The sequence below is a fragment of the Sphaeramia orbicularis genome, chromosome 12, assembly GCF_902148855.1.
Source record: "Sphaeramia orbicularis chromosome 12, fSphaOr1.1, whole genome shotgun sequence".
NCBI lineage: Eukaryota > Metazoa > Chordata > Actinopteri > Kurtiformes > Apogonidae > Sphaeramia > Sphaeramia orbicularis.
Window position 1 is genome coordinate 43,209,261 of NC_043968.1, and position 23,913 is coordinate 43,233,173.

At 38.2% G+C, this 23,913-nt stretch overlaps 1 protein-coding gene across 5 annotated transcripts in view; it reads right to left on the reverse strand.

The window, feature by feature from the left end:
- The window catches only part of col7a1l (collagen type VII alpha 1-like), a 78,646-nt gene that overhangs the window by 47,905 nt on the left and 6,828 nt on the right, over nucleotides 1-23,913 (reverse strand). For all 5 annotated transcript variants that reach the window (XM_030150311.1, XM_030150312.1, XM_030150313.1 and 2 more), the window contains exons 3-29: nucleotides 18,802-18,982; nucleotides 17,944-18,103; nucleotides 16,657-16,750; nucleotides 15,339-15,512; nucleotides 15,075-15,238; nucleotides 14,102-14,231; nucleotides 13,905-14,021; nucleotides 13,395-13,550; nucleotides 12,914-13,030; nucleotides 12,637-12,783; nucleotides 12,364-12,483; nucleotides 11,010-11,168; nucleotides 9,910-10,023; nucleotides 7,855-8,004; nucleotides 7,270-7,407; nucleotides 6,606-6,752; nucleotides 5,155-5,274; nucleotides 4,490-4,636; nucleotides 3,975-4,247; nucleotides 3,658-3,797; nucleotides 3,016-3,139; nucleotides 2,209-2,352; nucleotides 1,942-2,129; nucleotides 1,089-1,169; nucleotides 820-837; nucleotides 703-729; nucleotides 541-606 (exon numbers count right to left, since the gene is read on the reverse strand). In XM_030150311.1, coding sequence (XP_030006171.1) covers nucleotides 541-606; nucleotides 703-729; nucleotides 820-837; nucleotides 1,089-1,169; nucleotides 1,942-2,129; nucleotides 2,209-2,352; nucleotides 3,016-3,139; nucleotides 3,658-3,797; nucleotides 3,975-4,247; nucleotides 4,490-4,636; nucleotides 5,155-5,274; nucleotides 6,606-6,752; nucleotides 7,270-7,407; nucleotides 7,855-8,004; nucleotides 9,910-10,023; nucleotides 11,010-11,168; nucleotides 12,364-12,483; nucleotides 12,637-12,783; nucleotides 12,914-13,030; nucleotides 13,395-13,550; nucleotides 13,905-14,021; nucleotides 14,102-14,231; nucleotides 15,075-15,238; nucleotides 15,339-15,512; nucleotides 16,657-16,750; nucleotides 17,944-18,103; nucleotides 18,802-18,982 — 3,596 coding nt within the window. The remainder of the gene's footprint in view (nucleotides 1-540; nucleotides 607-702; nucleotides 730-819; nucleotides 838-1,088; nucleotides 1,170-1,941; nucleotides 2,130-2,208; nucleotides 2,353-3,015; nucleotides 3,140-3,657; nucleotides 3,798-3,974; nucleotides 4,248-4,489; nucleotides 4,637-5,154; nucleotides 5,275-6,605; nucleotides 6,753-7,269; nucleotides 7,408-7,854; nucleotides 8,005-9,909; nucleotides 10,024-11,009; nucleotides 11,169-12,363; nucleotides 12,484-12,636; nucleotides 12,784-12,913; nucleotides 13,031-13,394; nucleotides 13,551-13,904; nucleotides 14,022-14,101; nucleotides 14,232-15,074; nucleotides 15,239-15,338; nucleotides 15,513-16,656; nucleotides 16,751-17,943; nucleotides 18,104-18,801; nucleotides 18,983-23,913) is intronic.

Genomic DNA, 23,913 nt, shown 5'->3' on the forward strand with positions numbered 1-23,913 from the left:
GTATCAGAAAACAGCCAACAATGTGTGTGTGTTGCCTAAATCTCATATAATGACGCTGACATCTCACATTTTCACATCTACCACTTGTTGATGTCACCTTTTTACCTTTCATCGTAACATATAACACAGATTTATGTTTCCACACAATGAAGACACCTTAGCAAGTTCACAGTTGCTTCTGTTTTGCATGAAACATTATGCAAATCTTGCATCTTTGTTTTCATACATTTTGGAAACCATATTCAAATATTGTCATGCATAACATGTCTGTCCTAAAACTAGTCTAATTTTAAGTGCAGATACCGTATTATAATGTATTAATGATAATTTATTTCCAAAAACCTCAGATATTTGTGTGGTAGTACATCAGTAGTGTATCAAAAAGGTTAAATAGAGTGTTTCACTTTAGACATGATGTGAAACCAAACACATGTTTTAGGCAATGGTGAAACTATATTCAGTCATATGAAGACAAAGTTATCACATCTAGAACACATGAAGGAGTCTTTTGTGAAAAAAATTGGTGATTCTGGTTCTTACCATCTCTCCCTTTTCTCCTTTTGAAGAGGCAAAAGGATCATATTGTCCAGGGCTTTGCCTAAATCTCTACACAAATAGAGAACCATTTTTAAGGTTAAAATATTAGTCTTAACTTCACTGAGTATACGGAAATGTTTAGCTAAAGAAAAAATAAAAACATACCAGACCTCCGAGACCAAAACCATCTCCCTGATAGAATGAATTAAAGACTTTTATTCATAAATGATTAATAAATAAATGACGCATGAATTTTTAACTCGCTTCAGTCTGTTCACTCACCTTTTCCCCTTTCTGACCCTGAAAAAACAAACACAGACATGATTAATTAGGAATGAACTCATCCGTCAATGAACAGTCACCACAGGTAGGTACAAGCGCCAGTAAAGCACTAATTTAATAATTTAGTATGTGCTTATACGGTATTGAGGAGTGACAATATCTGAAATTTGAACCCTATGAAACTTTGGGTTTGACGGTGAAATCAGGGGATAACAGCAGAGGATGACGACATGGTGACGACAGCAGGATTATTCATGTGAAATTCCAACCTTCACACACTGGGAGGAGCAGGGTCCTTCAGGCTTAGGCAGCTCCTCTGGGTCTTCAGTCGGGGTGTCCAACTGAGCAGACTGAAAGTTGAAACAGAAAAGGAATGTATTTCGAACCTCTATTTCAACAAAGTAATATATATATATATATATATATATATATATATATATATATATATATATATATATATATATATATATATATATTTTTTTTTTTTTTTTTTTTTTTTTTTTTCCACTAAATTATGAAATGCTCTGATTGAATTATCACCTTTGTGTGTTAGAGCCAGTTTTGACCCAGTTATAAAAATAAGATTATAAAACAATAATTAGAGCCAAAACTGAAATCATATGTGCACTGCCAGCCAACACACTGACACCCAGCTCCTCTAACAATCATGTGAGCTCTTGGGGATTCTCATTTTGCCTTGTTATCCAGTTTACCTGCACAAAAACAAAACAAGCAAAGACGGGCAGGTCCAGACATGTGAGGTCAATTCAGTATAGAGTTGGTGATTTACAGAGTGTATTTCGAGGGGTATACTGACAAAAAAGAGGCCAAGAAGCTCACATCAAAAATATTAAAACCAATATTTTCATGAAAAAGGAAGTCTAACAAGGTAACCTAGAGATGAGAAACAAATTGGATGACAGATAATTGTTTTTAGTGTATTTTACAGCTGATTTAAGACATGGGTCAGAACAAGCCTGTTAACATAAGAGATGGTAACAGAAAGCTAACACAAGAGGAAGGTTCAATTCTATACATGAATACAATTTTTTACGTGCAAACTCTTCTTTCAAATATAACTAAACAGCGAACATACAGTATATAATTTAGTTTTTATCTCACCTCATCCTCCTGTTTGAACTCAGAGAGGATTTCATCACTGCAGATGCTACTGATAAATTCTCTCTCTATGGAAGGAAAGTCATCAAATGTTGGAGAGTAAAAGATATTCTTGTAAGTGGTTGGAGCTGCGATTTTATTCAGCTCTTCAATGTCTGCGTTAGCGACTCCAACTGCCACGACACTGACACCTGCAGAGACAAATATAAAACATTCAGGTAAAGTGGTGATAGTAAATGTGGAAATAATCTTTGCTTTTTCCTGCCTGACCTAGAGCACGTGCGATTCTAGAAGGTGGCAGTACATTGTCCTGGGCCCTCCCGTCTGTGATCAGGACGAGCACATGGGGCACATGTTGTCGCATCCCCAGAGACTCTCGGAACAGTTCCTGCAGAACGTAGCTGATGCCTTTTCCTGGAGGACAACCAAAGACTCAAAAATTTAACTTGTGCATGTTTTACTCTGGGAAACACTGGCAGATCAACACAGGGACTCAATACTCCATCTAGTGGCCATATTAACACATGTATTATATTGCTGTGAATTAGCATTGAATTTATTCAAAGCACCAGGCTGGGGCACCACTGTGAGTTAATGTGACCACTAGAGGGAGTGTTGAGTCACTGTGCCAGTTTTCCAGTGCACTGAAAATTAAACCCAAAGGTTTAAAGCAGCAGAATGTGACGAGATGAGAATGAGAAAGGGTGGGAAAAAGCTCAAAGAAAAGGACAGAGAGATTAAAAAAATAGAAGCATTCCTGTTATTCACCACTGAGTTTGAGTTTAAGCATGAAGCTTATGTGAGTATAAAGTTACTACGTTATGCTACCATGTTCCTGCTATTTGTTGATCTGTGGTTTACACTAAACTGGTACAGGTCTGACTCTGGATTAAGTTAATATTTTAAGTCATAACATTTTATTAACATCTTCTTATTTCATCCTCTACTTAATTAAGTTTAGTTACACATTTTGGACTGTGATACCATTGGCTGGAATTTTATATATCATCTATGTGACAAAGAGGGACACAGTACAGATTTGTAAAAAAAAAAAAAAAAAAATTGAGCTTCACCAACCTGTTTTGGTGTTGCCTCCTTGATATCGCAGTCCTCTGAGCGCCCTAAGCATTGAGTTTCTGTCCTTGTAGTCGCTCAAACGAAATTCAATTCGGGGCTCATCACTGTAATGAACCACAGCTATCTGAGAGAAGATTGATGAAGAGTGTTAAGATCATCATCTTGGCTATTTACATGGCTTTGCATTGAAAGTAATAACACTGTAACCTATGATTCAGCATTTTACACAAATCCATTTTTCTTATCATATAAAAAACATATTTGAATTTTTGCTTATTTATGGGCCGGCCCGTCTTTTTTGGCTGACACTGTGTAATTAGCAAAACATAAGCCATGTGGCATCATGGTGTGTTTTTCCTTTTCTGCCAGTGTTTGAATTAGATTTTACCCACTTGGCGAAAGAATTGCACATTAGGTCTTCACTAATGGTTTTGGACTGTACAGGAGATTTACTACTGCAGTTTGTTACCTTGTAGGCAGCTATTATCATTTAAAATCAATCCAGTCTCTTCAGGTTTGTAATTGTCCTGCCACACTAAACTAATGAATGGCCAAAGAGACCAAATTGTACACCTCAAGCTATATTAGTTTAAGATTTGGAGGTGAAACAGAGGATTATAAGGACAGTTTTTAGAGACTAACCTGTGTCCCCTGAGGACCAATGACAGGGAAGTAAGTCACAACTCGGAATATGAAATCTTTCAGTCTGTGAAAGTTGTTCACACCAATACTGGATGACTCATCCACTAAGAAAACGACATCTGCTTTGGCCTTACTACACACTGGGAAGAAACACACAAAATGTAAAAGCAAACGTTTAATGCATAAATTCACCACATGACGGTAAGTTATCACAGGATTCTGTAAAAACTATTCACACAAGTGTCTGAGCAACAAGATATAAATATTGTATATACCAAAATTGTATTAATATCTGCATAGAGGTAATCTTTGCATACCTGGTTTTGGTGGAGCTGTTGTCCCTGTATTCACTGGGGTCTGTTGGTGGGACGTGATGGCTTCAGTGACACGTGCCTGCCCTGGAGGTTTTTTTGTGGTCATGGTTTTAGTTGGCGGCACCGCAATGGGGTGCTTGGTGGTCCTGGTGGTTGTGTGAGCGATGGAGGTTTTGGGGATGGAAGCCGTCTGTGAGGCTCTTGTGACATGAGGGGAGTTAGGGGCTGCTGTGGCCGACACAGGCTGGGCTTTTACCACCGGAGGATCCTGTCCCACTGAGACCCACAGAGCCATAGCGGAGCTGATTAAAACACCTCAATCAAATTCTAACGGTTACTGGAGGGAAACAGTATGGTTACACTGCAACATATGGGACATGGCATTGAAAAGGATACTAACATGTGAATTGACACTGAGTTTTTAACATTTAACACAATGCATTGATATATTTCATTGAAAAAAATACATGTGTTACATATGGTACAATACATTTACATACACTGTAATAAAGTCTTACATATTCGTTGATAGATGGTGCTGATAGGGCCTTCTACTTCTCCATACAAAGGTCTGATGGTGAAAATATAGGTTCTCCCATACAAAAGATCACCAATCTTATAAGAAGAGAAACCAGGGCCAAGTGTCTCAGTTTTAGTCTCTAAAACTGAAAAGAGAAACAGAAGAGTCAAGTAACAATGCCATGTTTGTTCTTTTCAAAATGATTAGCAAAACAATTAACAGTGCAACTTATCATATGAGATTTGTACAACAGCTAGTGTAATTTCCTGCCAAAGTAAATGAGAGTCTGTAAAACATGGATATTGGCTTTGGGTTTTGTGTAATCTTTCCCTTTTAACAAAAGGGTGCTTAAGGTGAGGCTCAATACTCACTGCAATAACATGTTTGCCACATATTTACTGAACCATGAAACAAATGGCAGTGTTATTAGAGTCATACTGTACTTGGACTTTGTTCAAATAAATATGATTTCTTTTTTGTTATTTTTTGTGTCACTACTACGCACAGCTGTGCTTATGATCAGGCTCAATCCACAATGCAATAAAGATTGCACAAAATGTGATTTAAAGTCTCAAGGCTAAATAATTACAAGATGATTGCATGTGTATAATGTTAAAATTACATTAAGTGATGAGGAATACTTAGTGGTGGTTTAGGACTGACCTGAGATGTGTCTCCAGGAGAGACGATACCCAGAAACGCCTGCCACACGTGTCCAGTTGAGAATAGTGCTGCTGTCTGTTGTATTCAGGGCAGCAAAGCCATTTACTTTTGGAAGATCCACTGAAAATAAACACGGAAGTCAGTCTAGCTCTATAATAAACACAATTTTTTTTAATCAAAGTTTTAATTTACAAAAACATACTTTGATATGGTGTGTAGAAAGTATGGCCTCCAACAGTGATCTCCATGTTTACCACAGACTTTATTTATAAGAAACAGCAGTGTCTCTTTTATTGAGTTGAAATATGAAACTTGTGAAGGTATAAAGTTATTATTATGTTCCTGTTTTTTGTTGATCTTCAGTTTCAGACTAAAGTGTGACAGTTCTGTCCTTGCTGGATCAAATAAAAGTGATCATTAGTACAGCTATGGACAACACAAACTATACAGAAAACCGAGGTCTTACTATGGCTGTTTTTTGTCTAAAAACAGAGCTAAGCTAGCACAGCTATGATGTAAACTGTCAGCTGGTGCGGAATGTGAGGACTATAAAGACAGAAGTCTTATAATTATTAGTAGGGCTGTCAAAATTAAGGCATTAATGTAGATTAATCCATCATCATGATTAATCTGATAAAACATTTTAACACAATTAACCCATACAGCACAGAATGACTCTGAATGTCTCTGGCAATGCATTTTGGGCAGTTTGTCCAAGTAGAGCTATTGTTATACATGCACAAATGGGCAGTTGATCCAGTAGTGACAGGCAGCAGAACCAACCCATAAAGATGGAAGACACTAAACAGCATGTTGGCCCTCTGGATGGGAAATATGAGGACAACAAAACAAGACGGAATAGTAGACCGACACAAAGTATTATACACACTCTGCAGGAAGGAGTTTTCTTTACACTGAAGCACTTCCAGCTTAAAATACCACATTAACATGAAGCTTATGGTCAGAAGTTCTGCTAGCACTTCGGCTAATGCGTCATCAAGCTTGTGACAAATACGTGAAGTGCATATATATTCCCTTCTTTCTTGAGTCTGTTTGCTCATGCAAAATGAAACGCGATTAATATAGATTAAAAAAAGCATTTATGATATTTAATCGTGATTAATCGAAATTAATCCATACCAACCTTGTGATAAATCTGATTAAAAGTTTTTATTGTTTGACAGCACTAATTATTAGTTATTTTTATTAATTTTGACCATCTACTTTTTTGTTTGCTGGCGATAACTTGAGGAATACTATAATATAGATATTTCAGTGATTGATACGGCCTAGGTCTGTGATGTAACAGTTTGTTGGTGGTTTTCATAGCCACAGGTGCATTCTGGTATGTGACTTCCCCTAGCTTCTCCTACATTTAACTCCTTTAGAACTGCTGGTATAAAACATGTGTCTTATACGGCTCCTCACGGTTCACAGCAGGTAGGACTCACAGGTGCGTGCAGTGACCAGGACTGGGCTTCCCTCCCTGTTTCCCACCATCGATGACAGCTGGATCTTATAAGCAGAGCTCTCACGCAGGTTTTTAATGGTAAATGAGGTGGAGGCAGCAGGCACCACGTGGGACTTCTCATCACCTCCTAATGAAGGAAGTAATTAAATCCAGCGTGAAGAGATAATGGAAGTGAAAAAAAAAACATAGCGCTGAGTACTCAATTACAGTTAAAACTTTAAAGAGCTGCAGAACACAGTAATCTTTAGAAGACAGAGATAATTTATAAGTAGATTTATTTAGGTGTGTCTATTTCAATTAAAACTTAAATGAATATATGTGTTTATTAATAAACTAAATTCATTAAAGGACAATAAAGTTTCAGTAAGCAACGTTTTCCTGTTGAATTTTTCTCTCGTTTAAATCATTTCATTCATTTCATCCATATTCAGGGTATGCATTAGAGAAAGAAAGCTGTAGAGAGACGGTTTGTATTGGAATTTCTTTTTTTTTTCCTGCTATGTACCTACTGCAGGTTTAAGTCACTGCACACTCACACACTCACACAGGTATATTGTATGTGTCTACCCATAAATGCAAACATATACTGTATTTGTGCATGATATTGTAAGCCCATATTACTGATTGTGTATATGATCCGCTACCCAGGAAAGGGATCCAGGAGATTTTGTAGCCAGATGTTCCTGGCGTTTTCCTCCAAGACAGGGTGAAGGAGTTTACTCCGATGTCCACAACCTTCACGTCCTTCACTGCCTGGATGTGTTCTGACTCTGACACTGCAGCTGGGAAATAACAACATATAACCATCTTAGATTATATCATTTTCATCTTGGTTAAATTCCGCTCACTTAGTTTAAAACCAAAAACAGTTTTTAAAGTGAGCAGTGTGGCATTATTCACATACCCTGCAATTTGTCAGTGTAATAACTTGGAGCTTGGTGTAACAGTGACAGTGATAAAATGATAGTAGCCCTGCTGACTTGGTCTCAGTGACACATACACATACTTCAAGTGACAACATCAGGAACTGCGGTTAAAACGGGAGGACCAAAGTACATGATATGTCAGCCAATTAAAGATGCCACGCGGGTGCCAGGGCACAGGATTAGGAGCGCTGCTGTCTCTTTTCATGTAATTACAATGAGGGAACAGCTGGGTAGAGCTATTTAGAGCTCAAGATGAGTCATGATCAGTTAAATACACTGGAAAATCTCACTTTCATTCTCTACCTGTGAGCTGAGATAAGGAGATTTCTGGTCCCTCTGCATTACCATACAGGGCATGGATGGTGATTATGTAAGTGGACTGTGGATTCAGGTCCTTGATATGATGGAAGAGCACAGTGTGGTCCAGGTACTGGGACTGAAGGCTGCTGTCTTCTATAAGGATGAAGATAGATTCACAAAGAAAAAACAGTGTTATATAAAGTTTAGGCTGGGGCACTGCTAGCAATTGTGGGTTGTGGGCCCTTGATACAAAAAAGTATCTGTTAGAGTGAGGTGGAGCCAGGGGTGAGGATATACGTAGGGGTGCATTCTGTAACTGCCGTAACGACCGTAACTGGCGTAAACCAAAAGTGAAACTTACCATGCTGTGGACGTCTGGCTCCTGGCTTCTATGCCTCTGTTGTACGCCAGAAATTACATGAAATTTTCAGAACTTCTAACCTATATCCACTGAGCCCCCTCCACTGCTCTTTGGCCCCCTGGGAATGCTGGACCCCATGAACTTGTTATGTTTACCCCCCCTTACGGTGCCCCAGAGTTTAGGTATCACTCTTTCCATGCCTGAAAGTCTGAACCGTGGTCCAACCAAGTATCATCATTCTGCCACACTGTATACAATTTGTCATCATCATGTCATGTGTGCTACATTTTGCTAATGCTACATAACACTAATGTTACCTCCTTCTCTCTTTGACTTCTTCTTTAGTTTTTCACAATGATAGCCTTGTATAATCTGTGATTGGTCTGAAACTTCAAACTTTTAAGTATTTTCACCAAACCATAGCACAGATTGACCTAGACTGAGACTAGACTTGACTCAACCAGACTCTTCTGGTTGGACCCAAAGACCACCTGTTTGGTCTAGATCAGTGGTTCCCAACCTTTTTTGGCTCGTGACACCATTTTAACATCACAAATTTCTAGCAACCCCAGACATTCAAAACGGAGACATTTTTTTGGTAAAATTATTTTGTTGTGATCATGTAATAGTTTGCTTTACTATGTTGCAAATAAATGTTAATTTTAGACAACATTTAGTCTATATAATGTATATTATTATGGACGGAGGTAGAAAAGCCAGGTGCAGATTACTGCACAAAGTGAGAATTCTATTTTCCTTGGTCAGGTTGTATTTACAAGGCTGACAATTAATGCTGAACAAACAATAACTCGAACTATGAATTATGAAAGAGCTGCAGCATCTGAAACTGACCACAATGAACATTTGAAAGATAAACAGTACCACAGTGCTTCAGTTTCAGCTTCACAGTTTGTCATGTCTTTTATGTATTGTGATTGTCTCTCTCAACTCACCATACATTTTTTATTAGTACATTTTTTTTATTTTTATCAATTACTAGAAATTTCAGGCGGCCCCATTTAAATTCCAGGCGACCCCATGTGGGGTTCTGACCTCAAGGTTGAAAAACACTGGTCTAGATCATGTTCACACCTACAAATTTGGAAACTGGATGGTCCGACAGTCCAGAACAAACTAGGTACGTTTGGAAGTTTAGTCAGTAAAACTACCCTCCTGTACAAGCTTTCTAAATCACAAACACAATTTCCCATCCTCTGTAAACTCAATCAGCTGGTGTCTGTTGTCATCTGATCACAACCTAACGTACTTTTGCGCTGTCAAACCTTTATATGTTTTGAGGTAGCTTTGTGAGCTTCCTCCACCCCTTCACCACCTCAGCTCTGTCTGTCTTTCATAAGAACATCACATCCTCATCACCACCATTGTCTAGGCTCAGGGCAGTTTTTCCGCTACTGAAAAACCTGAGTCATAAATTCATGCTCCTTGGGTCTAAGTGGCAAAGTCTATTTATTCTGTTAATGATAATTCAACATGCACTAAAATCTACCTCATTTTCTTTTTGTTCCACTTTTAGTCTCTCATTATTGAATTCCTGTCAGTGTTTACATCACAAAGTAATAACAAGAGTTTGAAAGGGGCTAATGAATTCTCTGTCACTAACAGAGACTTTGTTGAATAGACATGATAAACATACAAATCATTTCACTATTCTTTATTATCACTATTCAGTACATCACCTGTGCTCCAAGACAGTTTGTACTCAGTAGCCCCGACAATTGGACTCCACTCCACATCTATGGATGTACTGGTGTAGGATGTGACCTTGAAGTTGGACACATAGCCCAGAGGAGCTGACACACAGGAAGATGGAATATTAATAACCAGTATTTAGCCTTGCACATGTATTTGATGGCATAAAATATGCAAGAAAACCATTGACTTGAAATTACATAAATGTGATTGCTCAGAGGATCGTATGAGCCATTGAGTTGCCAGAATAAAATATTGCCACTGCACATTTTTGCAAACCATGGAAATGGAGGTGACAGATGGCAGACGTACAAAATCCTCTGCCTAAGTCTTAAAAAAAGATTTCTAAGACAGTCTGTTATTTTAGCCTCATTCTATTCCTTAAAAAAATTAACAGCATCACAAACAATTAAAATAATAACACTTATAATAATTTCTGCATTTCTAGGAATCGTGATATTAAACCAATTTTTTGTCCTACAAATGTTCTCATTCTACATATCAATAGCAGAAAAGTACAATGACTACATGTTATTCTGGTAAATTCACTGAACTGAAATATGACCTCAAGTAACATGCTGTATGTATTATGGCTCTGATTGAGCAGCTCAAGAAAAGTGAAAAATGCAGTATTTTCTCTCATGGTTGTAAAGATCACATTGTGAAGTAAAATGTGTGATAATTATATATTTTTTGTCAGAGGATGCATATCTTTTGTGCCAAATTACTGAGTTGGTAAGGTCTAAATAAAATCCCTGTGGCCTTGTGTGGTGAACACTTTGAGCTCCAGTCAGCCCTGCTGACACATACTACTGTAGAAGTGACAGTGAGAGAGATGTTGGTTAAAGAAGGCCCATCACCTTGTCACTGATACATTGACACTACACAGTATCACCACGGCACCAGTAGCTCATTATATTTCAACGTATCATCATAGTTTCCAGTTAAATTAGATGACTCCACCCAGAGGAAGAAAAAAACTGAAACAAATTTTTGGCCATTTTTGGACTCCAGTACCAGTTCTATTGCAACCGTCCTCGATGATGCTAAAGGTAGATTAGGAGACATACTGAAGAGTTGTACTCACAGGTTCTGAAGGTAGCAGAGATACCAGGACCAACCACAGGCCCAAACAGCACATAGAGGGTCAGGACATACTCAGTGTCATGCGCTACGTTCTTCAGCAGGTACTCTGTGGTGCTGCCATTCAGGGCCAACTGCCTCGGACGGTCTCTACCTATAAACTCTGAAAATAATATTGAAAGAACAATCCTGTAAGACCTCTATGGTGCATCAGGCTTCCTGTCATTAAACAGAGATAAATTCTCCACTGGGCTTTAACAAAGAAAATGAGATCCTTGGATATTTACTGCACCTATCAATCAATCAATCAATCAATTAATCTTTATTTGTATAGCACTTTTCATACAGTGAGGACGTAGCACAAAGTGCTTTACATTTGAATTTTAAAATCAGTACCCCCCCACACACACACACACACACACACACACAAAGACTGACTGAGCACGGGAGGACCAGAAAGTAAAAAGATATGTTTGCATATTTCTTAAACAACCTTCAGTTGGATAAAGAGGATAAAGACTGGACTGTGTTTCAATGGAAAAACGTCATGTGGTCTAATGAGTCCAGATTGACCCTGTTCCAGAGTGATGGTGCATCAGAGTGACAAGAGAGGTGGATGAAGTGATTTCCCATCATGCCTAGTGCCTGTAACACAAGCCTGTGGGGGCAGTGTTATGGTCTGGGGTTGATTCAGTTGGTCAGGTCTAGATTCAGCAACGCTGCATTGACAAACAAAAAAATGAGGTGAGCTATCTATTTTTTCTATTAATGGATTTTTTTGTTCTCCGATGGCACAGGGACATTCCAAGATGACAATACTAGGATTCATTGGGCTCAAATTGTGAAAGTGGTTCAGGGAGCATGAGAAATAATTTTCTCACATGGATTAGCCTCCACAGAATCCAGACCTGATGTTTGACATGTGCTGGAGAAGAATTTACACAGTGTCACAGTCTCTCCCATCATCAACACAAGATCTTGGTGATAAATTAATGTAACTCTGAATGGAAATAATGTTCTGACATGTAATTGTGATGTTGCATAAATGACGCAATGCTGAATGCCTTCCATAGTAAAAGCTTTAGAAAAACAAAATACTGTGTGTGATTTATGTTTTGGCCAGGTCATTTATTTTATATTTCTTCAAAATGAGTCCTCACAACTCCTTTGCAAAATGAATGTGTCTGCTGTAAAAGCAATAGGACTCCAAATGTTCTTGCGTCAATGAGTGACTAAGATCTAATCATAAAGAAGTTCATGCCTGAATACAATAGCAAATGCCCGCACTATGAAAGTATGGCGATGTGTAAATATACAGTAGAATCCTGAAAAAGAAAAAAACAGAGATTGTAAATGACCTGGAGTGGGTCCCCAGGCCAGTCTGTATCCTGTGGCCCCTGGGACACTATTCCATGAGACAACAGCAGTACTGGTGGTCACAGCAGACACTTTCAGAGTCTGTACTGCGCTGCTTTCCACTGACAGAAAGAAATAAAGACAGCAATGAGACACCTTTAAATCAAGCCTTAACTCTATCTCTAATAACCTACTTTAGAAAGATATAATGTATATCAGCTTAGATCAATACTGTCTGTCTTTTTTTTTTCTTTATTTTTATGCTGTCTAGTTACATGTGGTGATTTTGTTGGTGGTGACAGGTCCCTCAATGTCTCCAAAGATGGGGTTAATGGTGATCGTGTACTCAGATCCTGGGCGAAGTCCTTGGATCATGTAAAAGTTAAAGTTGTCCCCAAGGTTTATGTTCTCTATGTGGCCATCTGAAAAACACAAAAAGAAAGGCTCAGAATAATTGAATGTCATAAAATAATACAAATTCACTGTTTAACATTACACATTTGACTGTATATAAAAACACAGAGGATGTCCTCTTTGTTTCAGCCTTGGTACCTGGGGATTCCCATGTGAGACGGTATCCAGTAGCACCTCTCACTGATGTCCACCTGGCCTGGACAGTGTCTGTGGTGGCATTCTGGACCAAAAACTGCTGAACTGTCACCAATTTCACTGTTGAAAACACCAAAAGCACACAAATTCTACATTTCAATTTAGTGTCAGTGTTGAGCAATGAGTATAATGTTGTGAATACTGATCAATTCACAAAATAAAGAATAAAACATGAGAGGGGATGTGAACGTATCTTAAATACAGTGTATAAGAAGAAAAAATAAAAAAATCAGGCTTCAGCTTTCCGTAAATATTTCCATATAATACTGCATATATACAGCTGTGTTTGTTTTTTACAAGACAATGTCACCCTATGGTGGATATTTAGTGGTATTACACACTGGTTGCATTTTAATTTTTTTAACATAACCAAAAAAAAAAGAAAGAAAGAAATTATGCTGCTTTGATCTGAGCTTAAACTTACATGTCTTGCCGACTATTGAAACTGGTTCGCTTGGTCCCTCAGGGAACACAGCGTAAATACTGATAGTGTACTTCTTATCCTCCTCCAGGCTGTCAATCACATGAGAAGAAGTGTCTCCAGGAAGGAGCTGCTCGTAAGTAAATCCTGGTCTGTTGGCTGCACATCAGTCATAAATGTAAAGCAATTAATAACAAAGAAATGTTCCTTTCAAGAAGCTTGTACTAAATATGGTATAGCAAAGCATGCAAATCTGATTATGGCTTTCACTGAGCAAATACATGATGTCAACATGGTTCAAAACATTAAAAAAAAGAAACAAAATGACTCATTACACAAATTAAGCAACAATTCTTAAATTGTGTGTATGTCCTTTAGGTATATTATCATAATTAATAGTGCAAGAACATATACTTTTTATGAGTATTACTCTGCTACGCCGCTATAATTAAAAAAAAAAACATGTCCTTGGCTGTAGTGTTGCAAAAACTGCATTGGGTTATGTTAACATACATCTCGGGATGAAAATCTTGAATCCATTTATCTTCCCTAAAGGTGGCGTCCACCCGAGGCGCAGCGAGAACAGACCCTCCTCAATAACACGGAAGTTTGACACCTGAGGTAAAGGGGCTAAAAGGAAACAGAGATGTGCATAGACATGTAGGTTTTGTTTGAGTATCTCCTACAATGACCTGTCATATAGGACTCACTCGTCTGGACGGGGATGGTCGCAGACTCTCCTATGAGGCTGGGGTAGACGGCATAGACGGTGAGGGAGTAGTCTGTCTGAGGAGTCAGCCCTGTCACCACCGCTGTGTTCACATCTGCCTTTAGATCGACCTGTGAAAAAGAGGCACAATGAACACATGACTGAGCACACGAATGAGTGTGTTTACGATAAACAGTGGGAGCAACAAGGAAAATAATGGCAACACTGGAGAAGTAAGAGGATGTGGGCATGAATTTACCTTACTCCTACTAACTTATACGTGTCTTAAACTTTATATATGTCCACTGAACCACAATATGTATTGCATTACATCTAAACTAGTGCGTTGACCCATGGTGATCCATGGGTTCTAGATGTGGTAGTTGTTATGCTGTTGTGTATTCATGCATGGTGTACTGCATTTGTCCAGCAGTCACCACCAAAGCATTTTAGGTATAGCAACATGATTGTAAGGCTATTGTATTCCAAAATTACTAATATCTCCCAAAATATTGGTCCTATCAACTTGCAGTTTTCGCTAGTCTGTTCCTTGACCAAAAATACATACGTATGACAAACTGCAGCAGGCAGCTCCGTCTGGATTTTGTGTGAATCCCAAGACACATATGCACACACATACACAGAGGCCCCTTGGCTTTTATAATATAGATGTGATGACCTGTTGGACCTTACTACCATGTGCAGTAATTTCATGGCCAACTGGTACTGGTACTGGTACTGTTAGAAGAAGTCCTGCTCAATTTCAGCAAAACTGGCATTGTATCTCATGTATAACATTTCACTTATCACATATCATAACCTTCTTAAAATAACGGCCTAAGTCCTCATTTTCAGGTTTTTCTAAAAACAAAAAAATTCATATATTAATGTAATTGGTTTGTTTTTTTCAGTTTTTTGAAAAACTTGAAAGTTGTGACTTAGGCCATTATTTTGACTGTTTCAGAGTTGTTCACCTGTTTCTGCTGAAGGTGGAGGACGAGTCCTTTTGAGCTGCGAGGAGTGACCAGGAGCCGATACCCTGTGACGTCACCTGTGGCCTGGGTCCATGTAAGTCTGAGTGAACTGTGAGCCAGTTCACTGATCTGCAGGTCTCTGGGACCCACTACACGCTCTTCAACTAGAAAACAGAAAGTGTATAGGAAAACAGATGCGAAGATGAAGATACCTTAATGTCTAATGAAGCATTTTGCTTTCATTCTGTTTGTGTATTCACCTACCAGGCTGAGAAGCTTTTACAGGACGCGGTGGTTCAGACGCAGTAAAACACAGTCTACGGGACAGTTTGGGAAGGATAGTTTCCAGGTGAGAGAATTCAGCGTCCAGCAGCAGGTGCTCCTCAGGTGGCTCTGACACAATTCTCTTCAGCTCTGAAGCATCAGCTCCCCTCACACCTAACACCAAAGACAAACCGATATGATGCTCCACATATGATTCTTAGCTTGATACGTGTAAAATATCTCACAAACACACACTTTTTTAGCACTTATTACTTTTATACTTACATATTATAGTTATTACAGTTCATATCTGTGCATAGGCATCCTAAGCGAGGGGTGTATCTAAAAACCTTCCCTCCAGCACCACTAGGAGGAGCTGTGGCATTTTGAAAAAGTTATTTTAAACCATGCAAAGATACATCCTCCACTGCATATGTAGTTGCGACAGGCATGAGAATATTTAAAGGCTTACTGTCACCTTTTTCAAGTCCCGCATTTAATGTGTTTGATTTTTTTTTTTTTTATTATTCAAAACACCATACCATGTTTTAAGTACCATAGCTTGAGAATTACAATTTTGCAAGTTGTTAAAAGATTAAAATTCAAAGCTATAATTTTACAAGATATGCAGGTACATATATCTTGACAGATGTGTAACACAAGCTACAAATCCTTCAAAGGCATATTGGAGGCTTTTCTGACAAGTTGTAAGTGCAGCTTCTCTAGAGGAGTGATGAATGAAGGGAGCGGGCCTCAGTGTCAGAGGTGCAGATGGGGGACACTGAATCGCCTAATGAAAAATGGCTGTGATTAGCAAACCATCAGCTAATGAGCAGTAATTATTGCATCGTTCCCAGCTGAGAGGAGTAAATTGTGGGCATGTGTGCTTATGCAAGTGTGTAGGTGAATAAGTCAGAGAAGGGAGGGTGAATTATGTGTAAGTAAACTTAGGGGTATACAACAGTGGGCATTCATGGAGGGCACACGTTGGCTAAAATAGCTCTGCAGACACAGCACACACTATCTGGAAGAGCATGGTTTGATACAGAGCTGAATTAATGACTCACTTGTTCTTACATGCATTTTTAGTGCATGTTTTTGTGTGTAGATTCACATGAACCAGCCAAAGTGTAATCTACAAACAAGACACTCTCACGCACTTACAAATCCCCACACTGGATCCAATGAATTCAAATGCACAGGACATGAATTTCTAACTGCAAACACTGCAGATAAGCCGGTAGAGCTCGGATAAAATCTGAGGGGCCGCTGCAGTGGGGATGTTGTAGGAATTCACAATACCAAGTTCCAGACTTACCCACTGCAAAGAGAGAAATCCCATTGTCAGCTACTCCTCTGGCTGCAGCATTAATCTGGTCCTCTGAACGTCCGTTTGTGATCAAAACAGTGATCTGTAATGTAATGAGATACCTTAGGTCGTATTAATGGATGAAATGTGCAACATTCTAATGTCAGAGGTCATTATTATGGCACAAGCAAGTTTTTTATGCAAATGTACCAAAGTAAAAGATATCTATCAACAAAATCTGCAACTAACCACAAACTGGAAGTCCATTCACAGGACCATAATTGTGGAATATTATTAAAACTGGCAACATTTAATGTAAATTCACCTATAACAGACAAAGTTCATTCAGTCAGAATTAAAGATCACAGGACTCTTATAGTTAATTGGTGATTTGTAGTAACAGCAACACCATTCAGCAATAATTCAGGTAGAATGTAAACCTAATAAATCACATGGTAATAAATGTGGGTAGGGGCCGTTTTATTGGATGTTTTATCCAGCTTGTAAAATGACTAAGGGTTGCTTACATTCTGTGGTTTGCGTCACTGGAGTTATAAATCAATCCGCCTTGCAACACTTTGCTTCCTCAGTCAGAGCATTATTGCAAACAATGTTATGTTATGTTATGTTATGTTATGTTATGTTATGTTATGTTATGTTATGTTATGAATACTCCTTGGACTTTGCACATGGTTTATCTCATAATTAATTGTATAATTAAATAAGTCAAAACAAAACCAGTGGAATTGAAGGAAGCTGTGTTGCAACTCAGACTGATCATTTGCCCATTAAGGAAAATTTACTCAGTTCATTGAAAGTTCATCACTCAAGTCGATAAAACGAGGGTTGGAAAGCATCAATATGAGAACATAGCTTTCTTTTTGCATGTGCACTCGCTGTACAATTCAATATATCAGACTAATCCTCGATTCTCTGCCTTCCCACATCAAGTGCACTGCTGCAGGATGATTCGCACACTCAGAGATAGAGAGCTGATTGGAATGCCAACCAGCTGCGGTATACTGGGACTACATAAAAGCATTAGACAGAGAAATGTAACTAAAGGAGTGTAATTGAAGGGAAAGTGCAATGGGACACATAACAAGGCACTTTAGAGGCAAAAACATTTCTGGATAGACATAAAAGGACATTTTTACATTGCTTTTGCACAGGCTGACTTTCTGAGATTGCTTCTTTTTGACAAAAGACAGCTTTTTCTCTATCCGCTGTACACCAGACAGGCATTATAGTAGAAAGAGGAATGTTTGTTACCTCTTCCTGTTTGAAGAATTTTACCTTTGGAGCATGATCACGAGTGATGACAGGGCTGAACGCAGTCTCAACCAGAAACTGAAGGGCATCACCTGTCTTCCTGGCACCACCTTTGTAAGTGAGGTCTCTGATTGCTTTGAGTATTTCCTCCAATGTGCTGTAGTCTGTCAACGCAATATGCATCCTGTAATTAAAGAAAAGTGAGAAAATATTAATGCAGTGGTTCCCAACCTTTTTTGGTTCATGACCCCATTTTAACGTTACAAATTTTTGGTGACCCCAGACATTCAAAATGGAGACATTTTTTTTGTTGCAAAAATTGATTTGTTTTTGATCATGTAATAGTTTGCTATACTATGTTGCAAAGAAACGTACATTTCTGATGACATTCAGTCTATATAATGTATATTATTCTGGACGGAGGCAGAAAAGCCAGGTGTAGATTACTGCACAAAATGAGAATTTTATTTTCCTTGGTCAGGATATGTACGGTCAATCCAGCTTGTATTTACAAGGCTGCCAATTAATACTGAACAAACAATAACTAAAACTATGAATTATGAACGAGCTGCAGCATCTGAAACCGACCACAATGAACATTTGAAAGATAAACAGTACCACAGTGCTTCAGTTTCAGCTTCACAGTTTGTCATGTCTTTTATGTATTGGGATTGTCTCTCTGAACTCAGCATATATTTTTATTAGTAAGGTTTTTTTTATTTTTATCAATTACTAGAAATTTCAGGTGACCCTAATTGAATTCCAGGCGACCCCACATGGGGTCCCGACCCCAAGGTTGAAAAACACTGTATTAATTTCTGTTCAGAACTCTGGATTGATGACAATTAGTTACAGTTTTGTGAGGTTGTGCTTGAGTTTTACCTCGGGACATCTCCAAAGACAGTGACTCCAAAGCGGACTCCCTCAGCTCCCACAAGACTGTCCTGGAAGGAGGAGACGATGGCTGAGATGAAGTCTTTTACATTTGAGAAGCTGGTCTGACCCACACTCCAGGATTCATCCACCAGAAACACTATGTCTGCCTGCACCACTGTCCTGCACACTGAGGAAAGAAGAAAGAGATGATTACGAACAAGGAGTGAAAAGCAGGGAAAAGGTCCAGTCTGTTTTCAATATCATTGAAAACTTCATAGTAAATATGTCAAAGATTAAAAGTGAAAGCTGATTTTTAAGTGATGAGATGGTTTATTCATACACTGACCACCAGATAGCAGTATTGTTCCATGGTGCTGAGGTTTTCCCTTCCACTTCCCTCTGTCATGCAGCCAGAACGCCAAAATCCCCATGAATATTTAATGAGACACTAGTGAGCCAAAGAGACTATCAATATTCTGAGCACTCCAGCAATAAAACTTTAGTACAGCGATGAGGAACGCTTGGAATAATAAGGTAAACACACCCAAAATCAGGGTCAGCCCCTTGCTCAGGCAAACAAATGCATTTAACACAAGGATGTAGTGTGTTTGAGAAGAATCAGAAGCTTTTTATGTGGACTAAAAAAAAAAGCCAGACACACACAAATGTCCACTGCAGCATTAACTACACAAATCACAACATCTCTCAAAAGTAGATGTCTGTACACAGTCACATAAATATACTACAGTACCAGCAAACACACCCACATAGAAATAAGCTGCGTCTGCAACCCCTCCCGAGTCAATATTCTGACCGTATGTATGCAATAAACCACAGTGACAACAGCATTGATTAGGCTAGTGAATAAGAGATAGGCACCACTGATTGTTCTGTAAGTGATAACTCAGCTTCTCCACTGTCCTCTCTTTCATTACCACGCTTTCAACCCTCTATTATCTCACCATTCTTCCTTTGGCTGCAATCCCAGGATCCACTGGGGGTGACATATGTCTCCAGCCCATGCCGACCTAACATTTTGTTCTCCCTCACACACCTATACGTCTCTGGCCATGCACCAAGGAAACAAAATATCAAAACGAATACCATTTTGGATCCTTCTTTTCATGGGGAGCTGTGTTATTTGCCAGTACAGAAGCCTTATTGAATCCATCACTGATGCAAAAAAAAAAAAAAAAAAAAAAAAAAAAACACAGTAAAAACCACTGGTGCAAATATTAAGGATATAACAACGTGCAATTGGTACTTTCCACCTCTGAGCTGACTTTTATATATGCAGTTGTTCAGCACAGCAAACACATATGGCTATTGGGATACATTTTCTACTCCACAGATTTCCGTAAAGGCACATAAAACAGAAAGGAGACTTTGAACAAGGAAGCAGTTGGAGGCAGGTCTGTCAGGCAGACACAAACCAAGATGGAAAACAAGATCAATTATCCAGAAGTTTGTCTGTCTGGGCCGGCAGGTGAGAACCACATGCCTAGGATAAGGAAGCAATGCATGCTGAGGGTTAAAGAATGGTTTTTTGAAGGTTATCTATGCTGATATCTCAAAGGTAGTGTGTACCTCTGTGTTAGACCACGATTGATTTACGCTTTAGAGAAGTAGCTCGACAACTACCACATACCCTGCAGAAAATTCTACAGTGAGAAAAGTCTTAGAAATAATAATGAACCGCTGCACTGAGTACAAGGAGGATCAAGAGAAGACACTTTAGCCAAAGAACAGGTCAAGCTAAGGTACAATAATACTCATCTGCATCACACAGAATCAAGGAAAATTAGATCTAAAGTTGTTTAAAATGCAGAAATGAAAAGACAATCCCAGACTATAGGTGAAAAGATTCAATGACCTTCACTGATACTGACAACATTTCTCACTGTGACATACATAATCATTTTACACAGGACCTTTTTCCAGGGCTGTTCAAATGAACTGGAGTTTATCACACTACAAACAATGATCTGGTTTAAATGTTTACTTCATGTAGTCCTCAATGTTGAAATAAATCAATAAAAATACACAATGACCCAACAGCTAAGTGACATAATTTATTCTGACTGGGATAATGTATGGGCCTACCCTACACTTTCAATCAGGTATTTACATGAATAAAGATAAACTTCTTTGCCCTTGTCTTACATTTGGAGGCTTGATAGTACTGAACATGTAGGAGTGCTACTGATTATATTGCCAAAAAACAATTAAAAAAAAAAAAAAAAGTACAAACATATGTTACCCGTGAGTGATTAAATAGGATTCAGAAGTACAACAAAATTAAAATGGAAAAATTTTGTTTTGTTTTGTTTACTGAACATTTGCAATTACATTTAGAATAGCATGGGTATTCAAAGAGTAACCATAGCACATGAAACTGTTTGAAGCCTCTGTAATAACTGAGACAAGTGGACCTTCAATGAAAGTTTCAAGAATCTCACTGCTCACATTACTATAGATGGGTCTTTCCATAAAACTGGATTTATTTTGGTACCTGGCACTTTGCCAACTTTTTTTAGACCCAATAATAAAAGAGAAATGTAGACATATTTCCCCCTGGATGTACCTAATGATGACCTCAAATAAATGCAAAACAAATTACACTCTTGCCCTGAGCCATCCCAAAATTAATACATTTTTAATAAAATATTGGGGCCAAAAAAAAAATTGGGACAGGAAAAGGTACCTAGGTGCATTTTATCTTGAAAACATTGCTTGAAATGGTCTTATATACCATTATAAATAAAGACATTGTGTTAAATTTGACAATCCTAGTGGTTTTTCTGATCCAGACATGCAGGTTTTTCATGAATTGACAGTCTCATTCTAGTTTTCACGTGTAACCCACCGTGTACACTCGCATTACATGCACAACCTGCCCAGTTAAACACAAATAAATTGCAAGTGATTTTGCAACAGCGGTCATTTTTGTGAAATACTCTGCCTTGCTTATTTTCTTCAATTCCCAAAATGTACCTGTGAGAGAATAAAAAAATATTTGATAAAATAGTGGGGCGAAATTTTCGTGTCCTTTTTACTATGTTACACGCAGATTTTTGTACGCACGCATCAAATAAAAATGTGTAATATCTGAAAAACAGTTTCTCTTTTACCTCAGTAAATATTTAGTTTTAAAATAGACCCAAAGTGCTTCCAAACTTGCTTCATAATATTAGTCTACATCTGGTTTGAATTTTTAGCCCCTCTGTCCTGCTTTTAGGGACTAGTTTTAGAAGCACCCAGATACGTGTTTGTCTGACTTTCTTCACCAATTAGTTTCTAGAAGGTGCAAATAAAGTAAAGCAAAACAAAACCACATATACAATCAAGTGACAGTTTTCTAAGGATTTCTCACTGTGAGCAACAAAAATACAGAAATCCTTTGACACATTGTTATTAGAAGTATTTAGCCGTCAGTTGGCCTATTGAATGAACCATTTAATACTAACTGTGTTTTCTGTGTAATATGAAAATAGCACATTCATGATTACTATGCTCAGATGTGCACAGGTAAGCTAACACCATCAAGAATTAACAAGGATAATAGCTGCAAAGGTGGCTTCAGATAAGGCTGTGAGTTATTTTTGTCCTCCCATAATTCTGCCCAACAACTTTACTGATCACTTTCTGCCAACCACATTCCAGGTGGAAGAATTCCAACTTGTGATTGGCTGATTGACCTTTTGATGACATCCAATAGCACCTGAGGCTAAGGTTCTGTATCTGGGGGATGAGTTTGACAGGCTGGCAGACAGAGTGCTGTACTGTACATGAGGCCAGCAGATGTTTAAACTCCCTGACTAGACACAGTCTGGAGAGAAAGTAGGTCTGGGTAAAAGTCTGCACATGTACTAATCCAGGTGTGGAGATTTAATGATGAAGCATTTGCACAGACTGTGTTCACTGAGCAACTGGCCTTTCTTTGGCCTGAGCATCCAAGTCCACTAATATATAGATCTGTGCACACTGCCAACAGCCACACATATGGTTTGGATCTAAACTTAAAGCTGCAATTTGTAATATTCTTTGTTTGAAACACTCACAAATTTACTAAAACTACCAACAGAGATTTAGGAGATAAAGTTTTGATATTAAAGTATGTCAGTGAATTGTGTTGCAGAGATATGCACTGAAGTTAGCATGCTAATCAGATAGCTCCATCCTGTCTATTAATACTACTTTGTACCTTCCGGGAATACAGTGAGTCTCTGTAGGGTCTAGTCTGCTCTCAGTCTAACATGAGCACAACAAATAGCACTGCCCTGAGGGTGTATTCTAACCTCTTGTCAATCATGTGGAAGGTCAGGGAGTCTCTAAAAGGAGTAGTAGATACAACAGTGACTGAAATTCTTGCTAAGAAACCAATGTCACCAACACCCCCTTTGAGCAAAGAAAATAGTGGATAAAAACAAAGAAAACTGAAGTTTACTTTTATTGTCCCCATAGGAAGATTCAACCTCTGGATTTAACCCAGTGTTTTTCAGCCTTGGGGTTGCAACCCCACGTGGGGTCGTCTGAAATTTCTCGTAATTGATAAAAAAACAAATAAAAAAAAAATTACTAACATATATATATATATATATATATATATATATATATATATATATATATATATATATATATATATATTTTTTTTTTTTTTTTTTTTTTTTTTTTTTTTTTTAAATGATTTCATACATATTTAATTAGAATTAAAACACCACACACTTTTGCTAATAAAAGTCAAGTTTAAATGAACTGCAGGATATAATATCTGAGAGGGCATATGACCTGATCATGAGACCGCATGTGTTGCTACACTTCAACCCGCCCAGACACAGTTGCAGTCAGAAAACCGGATCGATCACAGAATGGAAAGATTTCTTCACTGCCTGGCCCCGTTAAGACATCTCCAAGAGAAAAATGTCTCCGTTTTGAATGTCTAGGGTTGCCAGAAATTTGTGATGTTAAAATGGGATCACAAGCCAAAAAAGGTTGGGAACCACTGGTCTTAGTACACACAAGGAGGATCTATAACATCAGATTTCACATAGCATACATATTTTTGATAGCGTATACTAAATAGAAGCAAATGAGAGTTAACATGGGTAAAAGGATGAG